Below are 13,500 nucleotides of genomic sequence, written 5' to 3' on the forward strand. Positions count from 1 at the left end.
AAATTCTCTGAATAGTTTTTTAACTACAAATATACTTCATGTTTCCTAAGTGAAGACAATTAGTCAAAAACTCTTTTGTAATATTATTCTACACTACCAAATGGAGAAAGCAATTCTAAAACAGATTTTTAAATGAGTTTAAAGACTTCACTGAGGCTTCACACAGCTGGTCTGACCTCCTCACACAAATACTCACAGACCATAGCAGGCCACGTACTTATGTGAGTTCAGCCAATAACAACAAAAAAAGCATTGCTGTCATGATGCTCACTCTGCATATTTCTTCCCACCCAGCGCCATGAGCACATCTTTCAGTGTAACTGAAAATGAACTAGTTCTATTCAAGCACTCAATCTGTTTCAGACCTTTTGTTCTTCCAGGGCAATGAAGAGGCATCACCATATGGGAAAGGCAAGCTTAGAACAACTTAAATCACATTTGTTTAGGGGAAGGACAAACCCAAAAGGCTACGTGACAAAAGTATTTCTCATGAGCATCTTGGTCTCTAACAGAATATACAGGAAGAAACATGAAGAAATTCTAGCTGTTGATTAAACACTTGTCCCAAAGAGATGAAGAAGTCATCTGATGAATGCAACAATCATAGCTTTTGACTGAGGCTCCTGGGATGTAAGGGTTTGGGTTTGCTATTTGTCTTGTCACTTTCTGTATCATGCACTGCTACAATAACCAAACACAGTCAGACAGGTACTAGCAATGACTATGTCTGGCTTGAACACTGCTTTTTGATTCAAATTATGAATGGGAAAAACAAATGGGAAAACATGTCTATGAAATAGAAAAAACTAAACAATATAACTAACCTAAGCTCTTTAGGAATACCACAGTGCATGAAAACGTAAGAATATGTTGCTAACAACCATACTAGGTACCTTAACTCTAAAAATCAGCTTACAGTTACTTACACTCTGTTCCCTTGGACAATATCAACATAATCTTCTGATCGAGCATAATAGCCATCTGGGCTCAAAGCACCCCAGAAATTGGACCAAAGCTTCCCATGACGAGTTACAAGTGGAGCAATTATCTTTCTGCGAAGCAACATATTGAATAAGAAAATACGAACATTTACACACAGACTAAAACATTAAAACATACCAGTTTTACTCAGTTTGGAGTACAGTGTAGTTGAATCACCAATGACTGTCAAATTTTGCAAAAGCTATTCTGAATTTAAGCTGGAAGAAACAGCATCCAAGTACCCACTGCCTGGAGACAACATCATGCAACAAGACCAAAGATCCCTATAAATTTGAGGTGGCTTGATTTTTCACTCAGCAAAAAAATACTGCCTATACCATAAGACAAAATGCATCCCAAAGTCAGAGACATGTTAAAAAAAAAAAGGCAGAAAAAACAAGACAAAAAAAAAACCAAACCAAGCCAAACAACAAACAACACAAACAAACCACCCACTCTGCTAACCCAAAACTTTCTAAGAGTGGGGAAATCTAAGTTGACCAGAATAAAAAGAATAAAAAGGTGCTTTGCTTCAGAGGATGCCTACTGGTAGATACAATTTGCAAAGCTTCTGTTTCTTCCACCTAGTGTACCTGTCTTTTAGCCTTTTTCTGTAACAGTAAAAATTACAAGGAATATAATGCAAATGATTGTCAGCCAGATCTTTACTTAAGTTTCAGCCCTTGTCACTAGTAGAATGAAACAGACATTGATCACTTATCTTCCTGTGATGGACCTGAGATGCCCAGACACATTACGAACAGGCAAACACCACCTACCTACCTCAAATGTGAATTTAAAAATTGGCAGGAGTAAAGTGTACAGCATTCACAGCGGGCCCAGTCCACTGAAAGCTACTGATGATAAAGTCACAGCTTTGTACACCTTAAGTGATCATACTGATACAAGATGAAACACCTGCTTCATCTCCAACACATTTCCACTATTTTATTGCATCTATGATTTAAAAAGAAAACAATAATACTGTAATACCAGAGTAGCAAACTCTAGGAGTTTCTGTTAGGTTTTGTTTTGGGGTGTTTTTGTTGCTGTTGTTTGGGGTTGGTTTGGGGTTTGGATTATTTTTTTTTTGTTATCCTTCTGCAGGTAACCAAACCATTAGTCAGTGAAATCATAACTCATTTCATAAAACCTGCTTACACAATACCATTCTCTTTAGAGAAACTTTGAAGCATTTGAAATTCAGGAATTGCTGTTTGACAGGAACAAAATGCTTTGTGAATTGTTGGCCTCTGAGTCAGTTATGAAATATAGTAATCAAATACCACCGGTAAACAAGGAGGACCAAACTGCAAGAACAGGCAGGATCTTACTTTCTCTGTATGGCTCCAGAGAATCCTTTCAAGCTAGAGAAAATTCTGTAAAATCAAGAGATATACTACACCTGTTCTGCTCCATCAATATTCTTAAAGTTTTCGGGTTTGTCAGCACAACATCTGCATCTATGCTGAAGTAATATTCACATGCTTTATCCTGGCGACAAAGGTCCCTAAAAAACCAAAAAGGAATGGTTAACTTGCACATGTCTAGAAAAAAATTCACAAACCACAAAGCAAAAACTTCAAAAACCCCAAATCATAACCAAGTGCTCTACTCATACATTGCATTAAAAGCCCTCTGCAGTGTAGTATTGTAAAAGAAAGGCGCCTTTAGATCATAGCAGTGTGATAAACTAAAAGATTATTTAAAAACATGGATTAGATGCCTTATTTATTTAAAAAAAAAAAAAAAAAGGAAAAAAAGTGATCCCTAGTCTTCACCAAGTTTAGTTAGAGCTACTATGCACTAAGTTTTGGTCCAATTCATAGTCATTCAGTAATATATTCAATAACCTGAGAACTCTTTGAAAGCATTACTGCTTTCAAGTCTGATTTTAACCTCTGTAACGAACATTAAATATATAAAATATATATAATACATATAAGTAACATATATACACGTATTAAATATGTGTTCATATATTGTATGTATATGTATGTGTGTGTTTGTATACAGATACAAGAAGAAAAAAATCAAGGCTACTATTCTGACGGTACTTGGACTCATTTTTTTTCCTTATTTCTTGCTACACATCACTGAAGAATGGATCAAACTGCAAAACTATGTTTGAAGCATAATTCTCTACGCGTTTACAGACACAAGTCACAATGTCAAATGTGAAGTTTTGCCCTTGCATTTTAAAGTCACTAACAAAAACCACTACAAAATCTTCATGTTTCAGATATACAGGAGTTATAACAGTTTCTGTCAAAAGTAATAAGGCAAGCCTACTCTTAAGAAATTCATGTATTTTCTCTTTTAGGCTTTCAAAGTTGCCAAGTAGTTTTCCCAAGGAAATAGAAGTAATCCTGGGTATTCCCATGCTTTAAAGTATTACCTTCTCACAGTGTGTGCTGACCTCGCCAAATGTAGAAATACCAGATTACATATGAAACTACTATGTATATCCAAGTTGCAGCAAAGAACAAGTGGAAAGTGCTTTCTAGCATACTCATATGCATAAGTAACATACTTCCTAATCTAAACTGAATGGCTAAAACCTTTCATCTACTTGCTTTACACTCCACCTACTTACAAACTAAGGTCAAAGGAGGAAAAGAAAGCCATTTTGGTGGCTTTCCTAATAAAAATTTAGAAGAAAACCAGTTTTTTTTTGTTGGAAATGTGAAGTTCAGCAGATCAGTTTAAAGTATTCTGCAATCAGAGCAATGTTTAACCTTGCTTACAAACCACAAGCCCATCTAGAACAGTGACCTCATCTGAAAAGGGAAAGTGTCACTGCTCTTCATCAAACTTTCCATGAAGATATTCCAAGGGTCTATCTGTTTATAGCAGTAAGACATATGGTCTACCCACTTTCTTTACCCTTAAGTCACTTAAATTTTTACTTTTTAGACATAGTTTTAATTTTAAATTAATGCATTTATCATTTTTATATCCCTCACAGTTTGAAAATACAATTCTAAATGTGGACTATGAACCCAAAGAGAAAGCACTTGCTCTACTTGACAAACCTCTGAAAGAAGAGGTGACCCAGATACAAGTCTGCAACACTCACTCAAAGACTGGGTGATATGGCCTGCCGTTTAGGGCTACATTTTGCATCTCTCCAGATGGCCACAACAGTATAAAGAAACTCTTACCAACAATCACTAAAAACAAACAAATGTAGCCACAAAACAGATAAAGCACTAATGTTTAGTTTTGCATCTTGGGCTTAAGTATTACTACCACAGTTAACCACAGCCGGAAGCTACTGAAATCAGATATGGGTGAGAAATTTTTTTTCCTTCTGCAACACTCAGAGTTCAAAATATTCCTCCTCCATCTGAGGCTGAAACCTTAAACTGCTCACGTGTTCAGGAGAAGCAGCTCCAGAAAATCCAAGACTCCCAACAGAAAACACTTGACATCTGGGAGACAGAGATTTAATCCCTGACCTTCGTTCAACCATAGCCAAGATACTTACCTTACTCAAAGGATTGAAACCAGTCCTTTGAGTAAGGCAAGTCCCTGAGAGCTCAGAGACAATGACTTAACATCGTCTTTCATAAAACACACAGGAGATCCCAAATTCAGCTCAAAATTCAACAGTGAGGTCAATAAACTCTATAACTGATTCTGATCTTGCTACTATTCTTCCCGAAACCTCTGAAAGCTTTCAATGGAAAATTTCACTAGAATATGTGCATTCCCACTAAAAGTTAAGGTAACCGTCATTTTTTATAAAGTCCAGGAAAATTCCTAACTAGCTCTATTAGTAAGGAAAAAAACAACACCCTCCACCCTCCCCCCCAAAAAACAAACCCACCCTGAAGTCTGTAAGTACCAGGGAAAAAAAGATTATGGAAAACAAGCTTTCTATAAATAAAACCACAGAGAAGTGAATGAAATAAATTCCTGTATTTCCCCACCTTCTGTTATTGCCTGAATATACTTCATATTGTTATTTTACATTTTCTGTCATAACAAATTCTGTAACAGCTAGCTGAAATCTCATCTCCAAAAAAAGCAAACTTGCAAATCTTGTTTTTTTAAACAAAAAAGAACTAACAGTAAGAACTCTAATACAGTCCTTGTAGACAAGCTGAGGAGGGAGGGAACACAACATGGAAATGCTATTTTAGGGTTTCAAGTGATGTACGAGCAGAGAAAATACTCGGACAACATGCAACTAAACTTTCCTTCACTTTACACTGCTTTATTTTCACATTCCTTTTTATTATATTTCAGCCCACATTGACAAAAGCATTGCACTCCTGGTTGCCAGTATTATTGAATTGTAAGCTAAAATGCTAAGTTGTAAATTAAAATCACTCAGTTAATGGTAAGCGAAAATGTTAGGTTGTAAGTTGGGACCACTCTGCTGAGAGCAAAAGGGGCCGGTATGGCCTTGGGGTACATATAAAACAAGGGTAGCCTCTGAAGATAAGAAACGAGTGACCAAGACAGACGGGACCAGTTCTTCAAGGCAGAAAAATAATCAGAACAAACTGACCTAAAACATGGACACAATTGTTAAGTAATTCTTAAGAGTCATTTGCACATGCACAAGCAGAGTTCAATCAGTGGATACTGATAGTGGAGGCTATCCTCGACCACCAGAGACCCCTCAAGACTACAACTCACCAAGGAAGTGCACGTGTAATTAAAATACAGATATTATAATTAGTTCCAGGAAATCTACTGAATATGTAAAGCATCTCCCAGAAAGGTTGTAAATATGCGCAAGTTGCTGGATATATAGATGCTGCTTGTAGACTCCAAGCGGCTCACCTTCATGAAATTATTTTCATGTGTGCCCAGCACTGCAATAAGGAATGCCTGCTTTCTAAAACTTTTCCAAAAATCAAGTCTTAGACAGCTTCTCTGACCATCTTTTGCAGTAACAGAATCATAAGGTTTTGCTGACTGCACAATTTTGGGTCCTTTCCAATGCTTATCCAACTTTCACAAGTGCAGGAGTTTTCCATGTCAAGGCAAAGCAAGAAAGTAAATGCGTCAATTATTCTTTGTGTGAATGAGAAAAGTAGACAGAGGCTTGCTGCATGGCTATGGGTGAAATTAAAAAAAAAAAAAAGTTATTTTCTCACATTTATACTGACATCAAAGAGTCTCATTTACTGAGAACCTCACTGTGATTTGTCACCGCTTTTTACTGAGCCAAAATGGAGGGGGACAGGGAGGAAAGAGGTAAGAAGAAAGAAAACTGACACAACAGCATTATGTACTCAGAAGTATTCTGCTGGAAATAAAACAGGCCTTCAATGCCTAAGAGTTGGGTTTTGGCTTTTTTTCTCTCTTAGCCTGTTTTGCTGCTTCAGATAAACTGCAAATTCACAGTGACGCTAAAATCAGCTAATTTGGAAAAAGAAGGAAAGCAAGTGTTTGAGGCAGATGGAACAAAACTATCAGTCAATAATGCAGATAGAGGCAGGAGAAAATTAATCAGAAGACTGAATATATCTATCTTTGTACATCAAACCATTAAACAGCTTTGAAGAATCACTCTTCACAAGTCGTTCCAATCACAGTATTAGTGAGAAGCAAATTAGGTTATTACATTGGAAGCAAGCTGAAGGGTTGAAAGCAGGTCATTTTTTTATAGTAACTGCCTTTGCCATGAATATCCTGTACTTCTGTTCCAGAGAAGTTTGTAATGTTTACAAAAGTAGCCAAGCACAACAGTAGTGCAAAGTAAACAGCAGATGAACTCAACCTGCTTCAGTCAAATTGAAAGGAGCTATCAATCTATATCCACATTGTTCACATTGAAGATCCTACTACAAGATCATACTTTCTAGATGAATCAGTATTCTGGTAAGATCTGATTCCACATGTGCCATACATAATGTATAAAGAAAATATGAGGTATCTCTTTAAGACAGAAACTTCATTAAAGATTCCTTTGAAAGCAGGAGCAGTACAGGTCAAATGATACCCAGACAATGGATAGCAAATCACAGTGTAGTGTATCCAGTGGAACACAACACAAGTGTGATTATCTTCTGCCTTACGAAACAGAATTTGAAATTACTTTGTGCAAATATACATTCAAATTACTAATTTTTATCCACAGTTCAAAGATATATCAAAACCTGTCATGTCTTAAAATCAGTAGGCTCCATCAAAATATGACAGATTTAAAGATCTTTGAGTGACATTTAGTAACAGTATAGAAATTAACTACACTAAAGACTATGCCTTATGCTGTCTATATAACAAAGAGGAAAAGGCAACTCCAGAAATTCCGCCTTAGTTACATGTAACATATGCTACTACAAAAAGTTTGCAAACATGGTACATTTGCTCTAGAGATTATTAGAAACAAAGAAAGAAGGATTTATAAATATGTGAATGGCTGCCTACACTAACACTGGACATCTGGACATCCTAGAAAAGCTAGGGGAGAGGCTTGGATCTCAGCCAAATATAAGTTTCCCAGTGGCTTCAGCACAACAAAACCCCATTCAAACAAATTTCAATGAACACCATGGGGAATCAGGACTAGACCTTCATTTTTTTTGACTGATGCCATGAACAGCCTATGCTATGCTCTTAACCTCTTAATATTAAAGAAAAGGGCCTTTTGAAATTAAATTCTTCACTCTGACACTCATGGTACATTTGGGAGAAAAGAGAGTGGAAGAATTATGTGAGAATGAAGCCTGCTCAAAAGTCACAAGCAAGGTCTTCATGGTCTGTAAAACTCCACAGTCTGATGGATATACTGGAAGAGCCATGATCGACTCTGGTGGTAGCCAGCCCTGCAGCCACTAAAGAGACCCTTCAGACAGGCAATCTGACACAGGCTACATACTCCTAATGTTCTGATTAAGCCTGGCAAGTGTAATGCATAAAAGATTAAAAAAGCAAGACTAAAGATAAGATCAAGTCAGTTGCCTTTGCAAGTCCTTTCTTCCCCCACCCTCCAGAAAGCAGAAACTTCTTTCTGCTAGAGCACTTCCAAAGGATATTCCTGTCTCCTTGAGCTGCAGAGAGAAATACCATTCTCTCCTGTACATTCAGATCAAGCTTTAACCATGTTTTTTACTGAAATGCAGTATCATTACAAAAATCCCAAAGTGAAAACAAAAACAAAAAACAAACAAAGGAGGGACTAGGACAACAACTGTGCAATTATTAAATGCATGTTCAATGCAAGAGGTACTTCTGTGAAATCACTCTGTGAGATAAGTTAATTTGAAAAGGTTTTGGATAAAAAAGTAAAACCCAATTCAATACTTTTTTCAGAAGATACATTGCAATTAGGATTTCTATTTACATTTGCACTTGCTTACACATTCCTTTTTAAATTACTGCTACATACAATTTTCTGTACAAACCTCTTATAAAATTTTATTGTGTTGTACCATCTATTTAATTTCAATAGCATTCTTAAAAAAAACTTTACAGTTTATGCTCGTATTTTTTAATATTGATGTTTAATGTAAAAATAACCTGACATACCTTATTTCTTTGTAGTCTACTATTGTCTATGCTTTCATTAAAAGACAAATGACAGACAGAATGAAGTAGTCCAAACCAGAGATGTTTTCACAATGGCCAACAGCTTTTTGTTAGACAGAAACCATAAAATACTCAACAATTCATATCTTGTATCTAGATCTTGTTCTACCACAAAAGCTCCCACTTTTGTATCTTAAGATGTAAAGCTGTTAGTGCTTAAGAGGCAAACAATATATATGAGATGAAAAAGATGTTAATGTATGCATCATTGTAACAGATGTATCAATTAGTATTTACATTCCCATGTTCCGGGCTTCTGCTTGACTGAGATTTTCTTCAGGTCCAACAATTTTTATATTTTTGATGATGTTCTTGGCTTTTTCCCAGAATTTCTTGATGTGCTTTTCATGGTAAACCTCCTGAAATCATGTTAACATTGTTTATAGTGAAAAGTACAAGTTGCTGTGAAATCATAAACACAGAGTCCAAGAGCACATTGTATTCTATCCTAAACAAACAGATGGCAAACAGTATTTGAAGATATTCCAATATATGTCATTAAAATGAAGCTCGTGTCCAAAATTTTAGCAAAATAACCCAACACATCAGCAATGTAAATCAAAGCTGTACTTCCAGACCAATGATTCAAGATTCACAGGCTTTTTATGCAGTATTTTTTCAAGATACTTATCTTACAATCTTCAAAACCTATCCTACAACCTCAGTGGCACCCAGGAGGTTTTTATGCCACTTCAGAAGCGCACAGGGCTATCAATAAGCAAATCCAATGTCATTTACTGGATAACAGTCATTAGTAATATGCTATAAAACCTTTGGTCAGTCCTGAAGTGGTCAGGCAGTTGACCTAGATGACCTTTGTAGGTCCCTTCCAATTGGAACTATCTTATCCTATACTACTTGATTTGCGTCAATCAGTACTTCTCCCAGAAGCAGGACACTTTTACATACAATCTTTTTCATTAGTAAAAGAGAAAGAATCTATGCAGTTTCTTTAAATATATTTCAGCAAGCACTGCCAGAATTTGTGTATTTTTTCCACTTCTGCATAGTAAATTCTGAAAGATCCTCTCTTCCTATGCAGTTTATATTTCTTCACACACTTTCATTTATATCATAATTTCCAAAACTGAAGCTTTGCATAATGGTAGCATCATACTTACATTATTATGAATGAAGATACTGAGTGCCTCCTTTGGGTAATCCAGAGTCAACAGTCTGTCTAAAAATTTAGGTAGGAAAGGAGTGGGTTGCTCAATGAAAACACCAATTTTTACTCTTGGATAGTCCTTAAAAAAAAAAAGAAAAAGAAAAAATTTGACACGACTTGTAAGACTTGCCTCCTTTTTAAGATTAGCCATAATAAAAAGTAATTAATGTCATGTTGTACTAACTTAGGCCACACAGCTTTGAAACAGTTAAAACCAACTAGCTAAAAAATGGTATGCCTTTTGTTTAGTTTTACTGACTTCAGTAAATAAGCAAATTGATTCACTATTGCTAGAAAACTCTGAATTCCAGTAACAGAAACTAGAAGTAGAAAACAGTGTATCATGGTTTTAAAAATTCTTACATTAAAAAAATATTAAAATGGTAAAAAAATGTATTCACGTAAATATGCCTAGAACTTCATGGCAATTAATTTTTTGAAAGTATTCCTGTATTTTCTTGTAAATGTAACATACGTACCTAAGACCACATTTTTAAAAATAGTTTGAGCATAACTACCACAAAATATTTTGTTGTTCAACCTGGAAAAGAGAAGGCTCCACGGAGACCATATCCTTTGGCACTTAAAGGGGGTCTAGACGCAAGCTGGAAAGGGAATTTTTATTAAGACAGGTAGGGATAGGACAAGGAGGAATGGCTTTAAACTGGAAGAAACTAGATTTAGATAGATATAAGGAAGAAGCTCCTTAACTATGAGGATAGTGAGGCACTGGCACAGGTTGCCCAGAGCAGCTGTGGCTGCCCCATCCCTGGCAGTGTTCAAGGCCAGGCTGGAAGGGGCTCTGAGAAATCTCATGTTGTGGGAGGTGTCTCTGTCCATGGCAGGAAGGCTGGAACTAGATGTTCTGTAAGATCCCTTCCAACCGGAACCATTCTATGATGCATCTGTACTTTAAGCCAAAGACGACAATACCTTTCTATACACTTACATTTATTTCCCCCTGACCACTACAAGTGGTCTCTGAGTAACTTCCCGACTCACTGATTTTAATCAAGACCTTTGATGAATTAACTAGAGCTTCTTTCTTTGCATCCAAGGATACTGAAGTTTTATCCACTTTATTTTAATGTGAATTCACATGTTTTGAAAAGTGGTATTAATTCACTGTCTGTATGTGCTTGATACAGGCATCATGACCACTAAAACAAACCTAGACAGCACTTCTGTTTTTTCTTAACAGTATTACATTATGCCAAAGAAATTTAACCTTCAAAGGCTTCACTCCTACAAAAAGAAATGCACTGCTTGAACAAAAAAATTTTCCACTTCTAAAACACTTAGTATAAATGTCTAACCCACTATAAAGCTCAGAGAGAAATATAAAAGGCTGCAAGTTAGCTTTCCTTAAGCAAGACAACAGCCACTTGAAAAGTGTCTGGATAAACCATCAGTGCTTGTTGAGATTTCAGTGTCACTGTCTACATCGGAAATCCAGAAAGATACTGGCAAGTGCACCAGATCAGAAACATTAGGCACCACTGTTTATGCTGACTGCCTCCAATTCACAACTTCATTGGCGAACCGAATATGTACTCATGCAGACAGCCCAATAACTTCAAAATAGCTTATAAAGACAAGTACATTAATGTGTCTTGAAAAAAAGTATTCTCTGCAATATGCTCTGGCAACCACTCCAGTGAGGCCAGTGTCATGGTACCTGGTACCACTGACTTTGGGTAATGAGAAAAGCAGCACATGCAATGGGGCTTACTGAGCTGAACATGCACATGTGCTACCAATACTAAAACTGCTGCAATAATTTATGTAGTGTATTTCTATAATTCTAAGCCATTTTCCCCTTATTCTCTAGGACAAAGAGAAGCAAGTTCTGGCTGGATGTGCAAAGGTTATACGGACAATCAGGGATTAGTATCACTCCTTCAGTACACCAAAATGTGAACCACTTGGCTCTACACTAAAAAACCAGCACAGCTTAGACCTCTTCAGGCCACCTTAGCCCAGTTTAGCACAGACCAGCACAGTTTACACCAGTTCAACCTAGTTTAGCAAAATTCATGTCTCTCTAGACCACTGTAGCAAAGTTAAGCCCAATTTAGACCACTCCAGACCGGTTTAGCCCAACACAGCCCAGCACAGTACACTTCAGCCCAGTTTAGCCTTTCCCAGCCAAACGTAGCACACTTTAGGCCAGCTCAGTCCAGTCCAGTCCAGCATAACCCAGGCCCAATTTAACCCAGTTCAGCCCAGTTTACAGCCCAGCCCAGCCCACTCCAGGTCAGCTGAGACAAGTCTAGAACAATTAGGCCAGGTTTAGCACAATTCATAGAATCATAGAACAGTTACGGCTGGAAAGGACCTTAAGATCATCAAGTTCTAACCCCCTTGTCATGGGCAGGGAGACCTCACACTAAACCGTATCACCCAAGGCCTTGTCCAGCCTGGCCTTGAACACTGCCGGGGATGGAGCATTCACAACCTCCCTGGGCAACCCATTCCAGTGCCTCACCACCCTAACAGGAAAGAATTTCCTCCTTATATCTGTAAACAATACAAGAACGATTCGTATCAAGAACTTAGGAATCATTGTTACCAATGCACCTGTGACCAGTGTACCATGTGTGGAATGTATAAAAACGACCTTGATTATAATAAATGTTGCTGTCAATGTAATGATGGGAAAGAAGAAGAAACAAGGGAATAAGCTAGTCCCCTCTTTAATCATTTAGACTGTTAAAACAATAAGGAACGCTTTTAGCTTTGTTTAGCTGCTTGAATGCTTTAAGGGGGTTAGGTAACCAAGGAGACACATCCTGTTAAATATACGGGTCTAAGATTGTGGTTAAGCTTGTAATACACATCTTTTTGTTAATGTATTACCAAGAAGTTTCAGTATGTTTCTTTACCTGGAGAGAAGACCCCAGCAACGGGACAGAAACAAATGAAAAGGAGCCACATCGAGTTTCGGGCAAAGAAGACAACAGGATTGGCTGAAACTCAAAACCAGGAACTGAAACCCTGGACCAAGAAGAGACTGTACCCCAAAAACCCCGGTGTGTGTTGTTGGCGGAGCAGAGACTCCCGGTGCACCCAGCGCCGCTTGCTTATTGCCTCTTGATATTAATCAGTTGTAATAAAATAATTAAATCAGATCATAGCCAAGGCTAAATTTTTATAACATATCCAACCTAAACTTCCCATTTAAGTTTTAACCTGTTACCCCTTGTCCTATCACTGCAGTCTCTAATGAAGAGTCCTTCCCCAGCATCCCTATAGGCCCCCTTCAGATACTGGAAGGCTGCTATGAGGTCTCCATGCAGCCTTCTCTTCTCCAGGCTGAACAGCCACAACTTCCTCAGCCTATCTTCATATGGGAGGTGCTCCAGTCCCCTGATCGTCCTCGTGGCCCTTCTCTGGACTTGTTCCAACAGTTCCATGTCCTTTTTACGTTGAGGACACCAGAACTGCACACAATACTCCAGGTGAGGTCTCACAAGAGCAGAGTAGAGGGGCAGGATCACCTCCTTCAACCTGTTGGTCACGCTCCTTTTGATGCACCCCAGGATACGGTTGGCTTTCTGGGCTGCGAGCACACTGAAGCCGGCTCATGTTCATTTTCTCATCGACCAACACCCCCAAGTCCTTCTCCGCAGGGCTGCTCTGAATCTCTTCTCTGCCCAACCTGTAGCTGTGCCGGGATTGCTCCGACCCAGGTGCAGGACCTTGCACTTGGCATGGTTAAACTTCATAAGGTTGGCATCAGCCCACCTCACAAGCGTGTCGAGGTCCCTCTGGATGGCATTCCTTCCCTCCAGCGTATC

General features: G+C 37.9%; 1 protein-coding gene across 2 annotated transcripts in view; it reads right to left on the minus strand.

Annotated features, from left to right (window-relative positions):
* PLOD2 (procollagen-lysine,2-oxoglutarate 5-dioxygenase 2) overlaps positions 1–13,500 on the minus strand; it is a 56,477-nt gene that overhangs the window by 9,496 nt on the left and 33,481 nt on the right. For both annotated transcript variants that reach the window (XM_062603409.1, XM_062603408.1), the window contains exons 9-12: positions 9,654–9,779; positions 8,770–8,891; positions 2,387–2,491; positions 927–1,052 (exon numbers count right to left, since the gene is read on the minus strand). In XM_062603409.1, coding sequence (XP_062459393.1) covers positions 927–1,052; positions 2,387–2,491; positions 8,770–8,891; positions 9,654–9,779 — 479 coding nt within the window. The remainder of the gene's footprint in view (positions 1–926; positions 1,053–2,386; positions 2,492–8,769; positions 8,892–9,653; positions 9,780–13,500) is intronic.

This window comes from Pezoporus occidentalis, unplaced genomic scaffold, assembly GCF_034315485.1.
Source record: "Pezoporus occidentalis ecotype Australia unplaced genomic scaffold, CSIRO_AGI_Poc_V1 ctg8, whole genome shotgun sequence".
Taxonomy (NCBI): domain Eukaryota; kingdom Metazoa; phylum Chordata; class Aves; order Psittaciformes; family Psittacidae; genus Pezoporus; species Pezoporus occidentalis.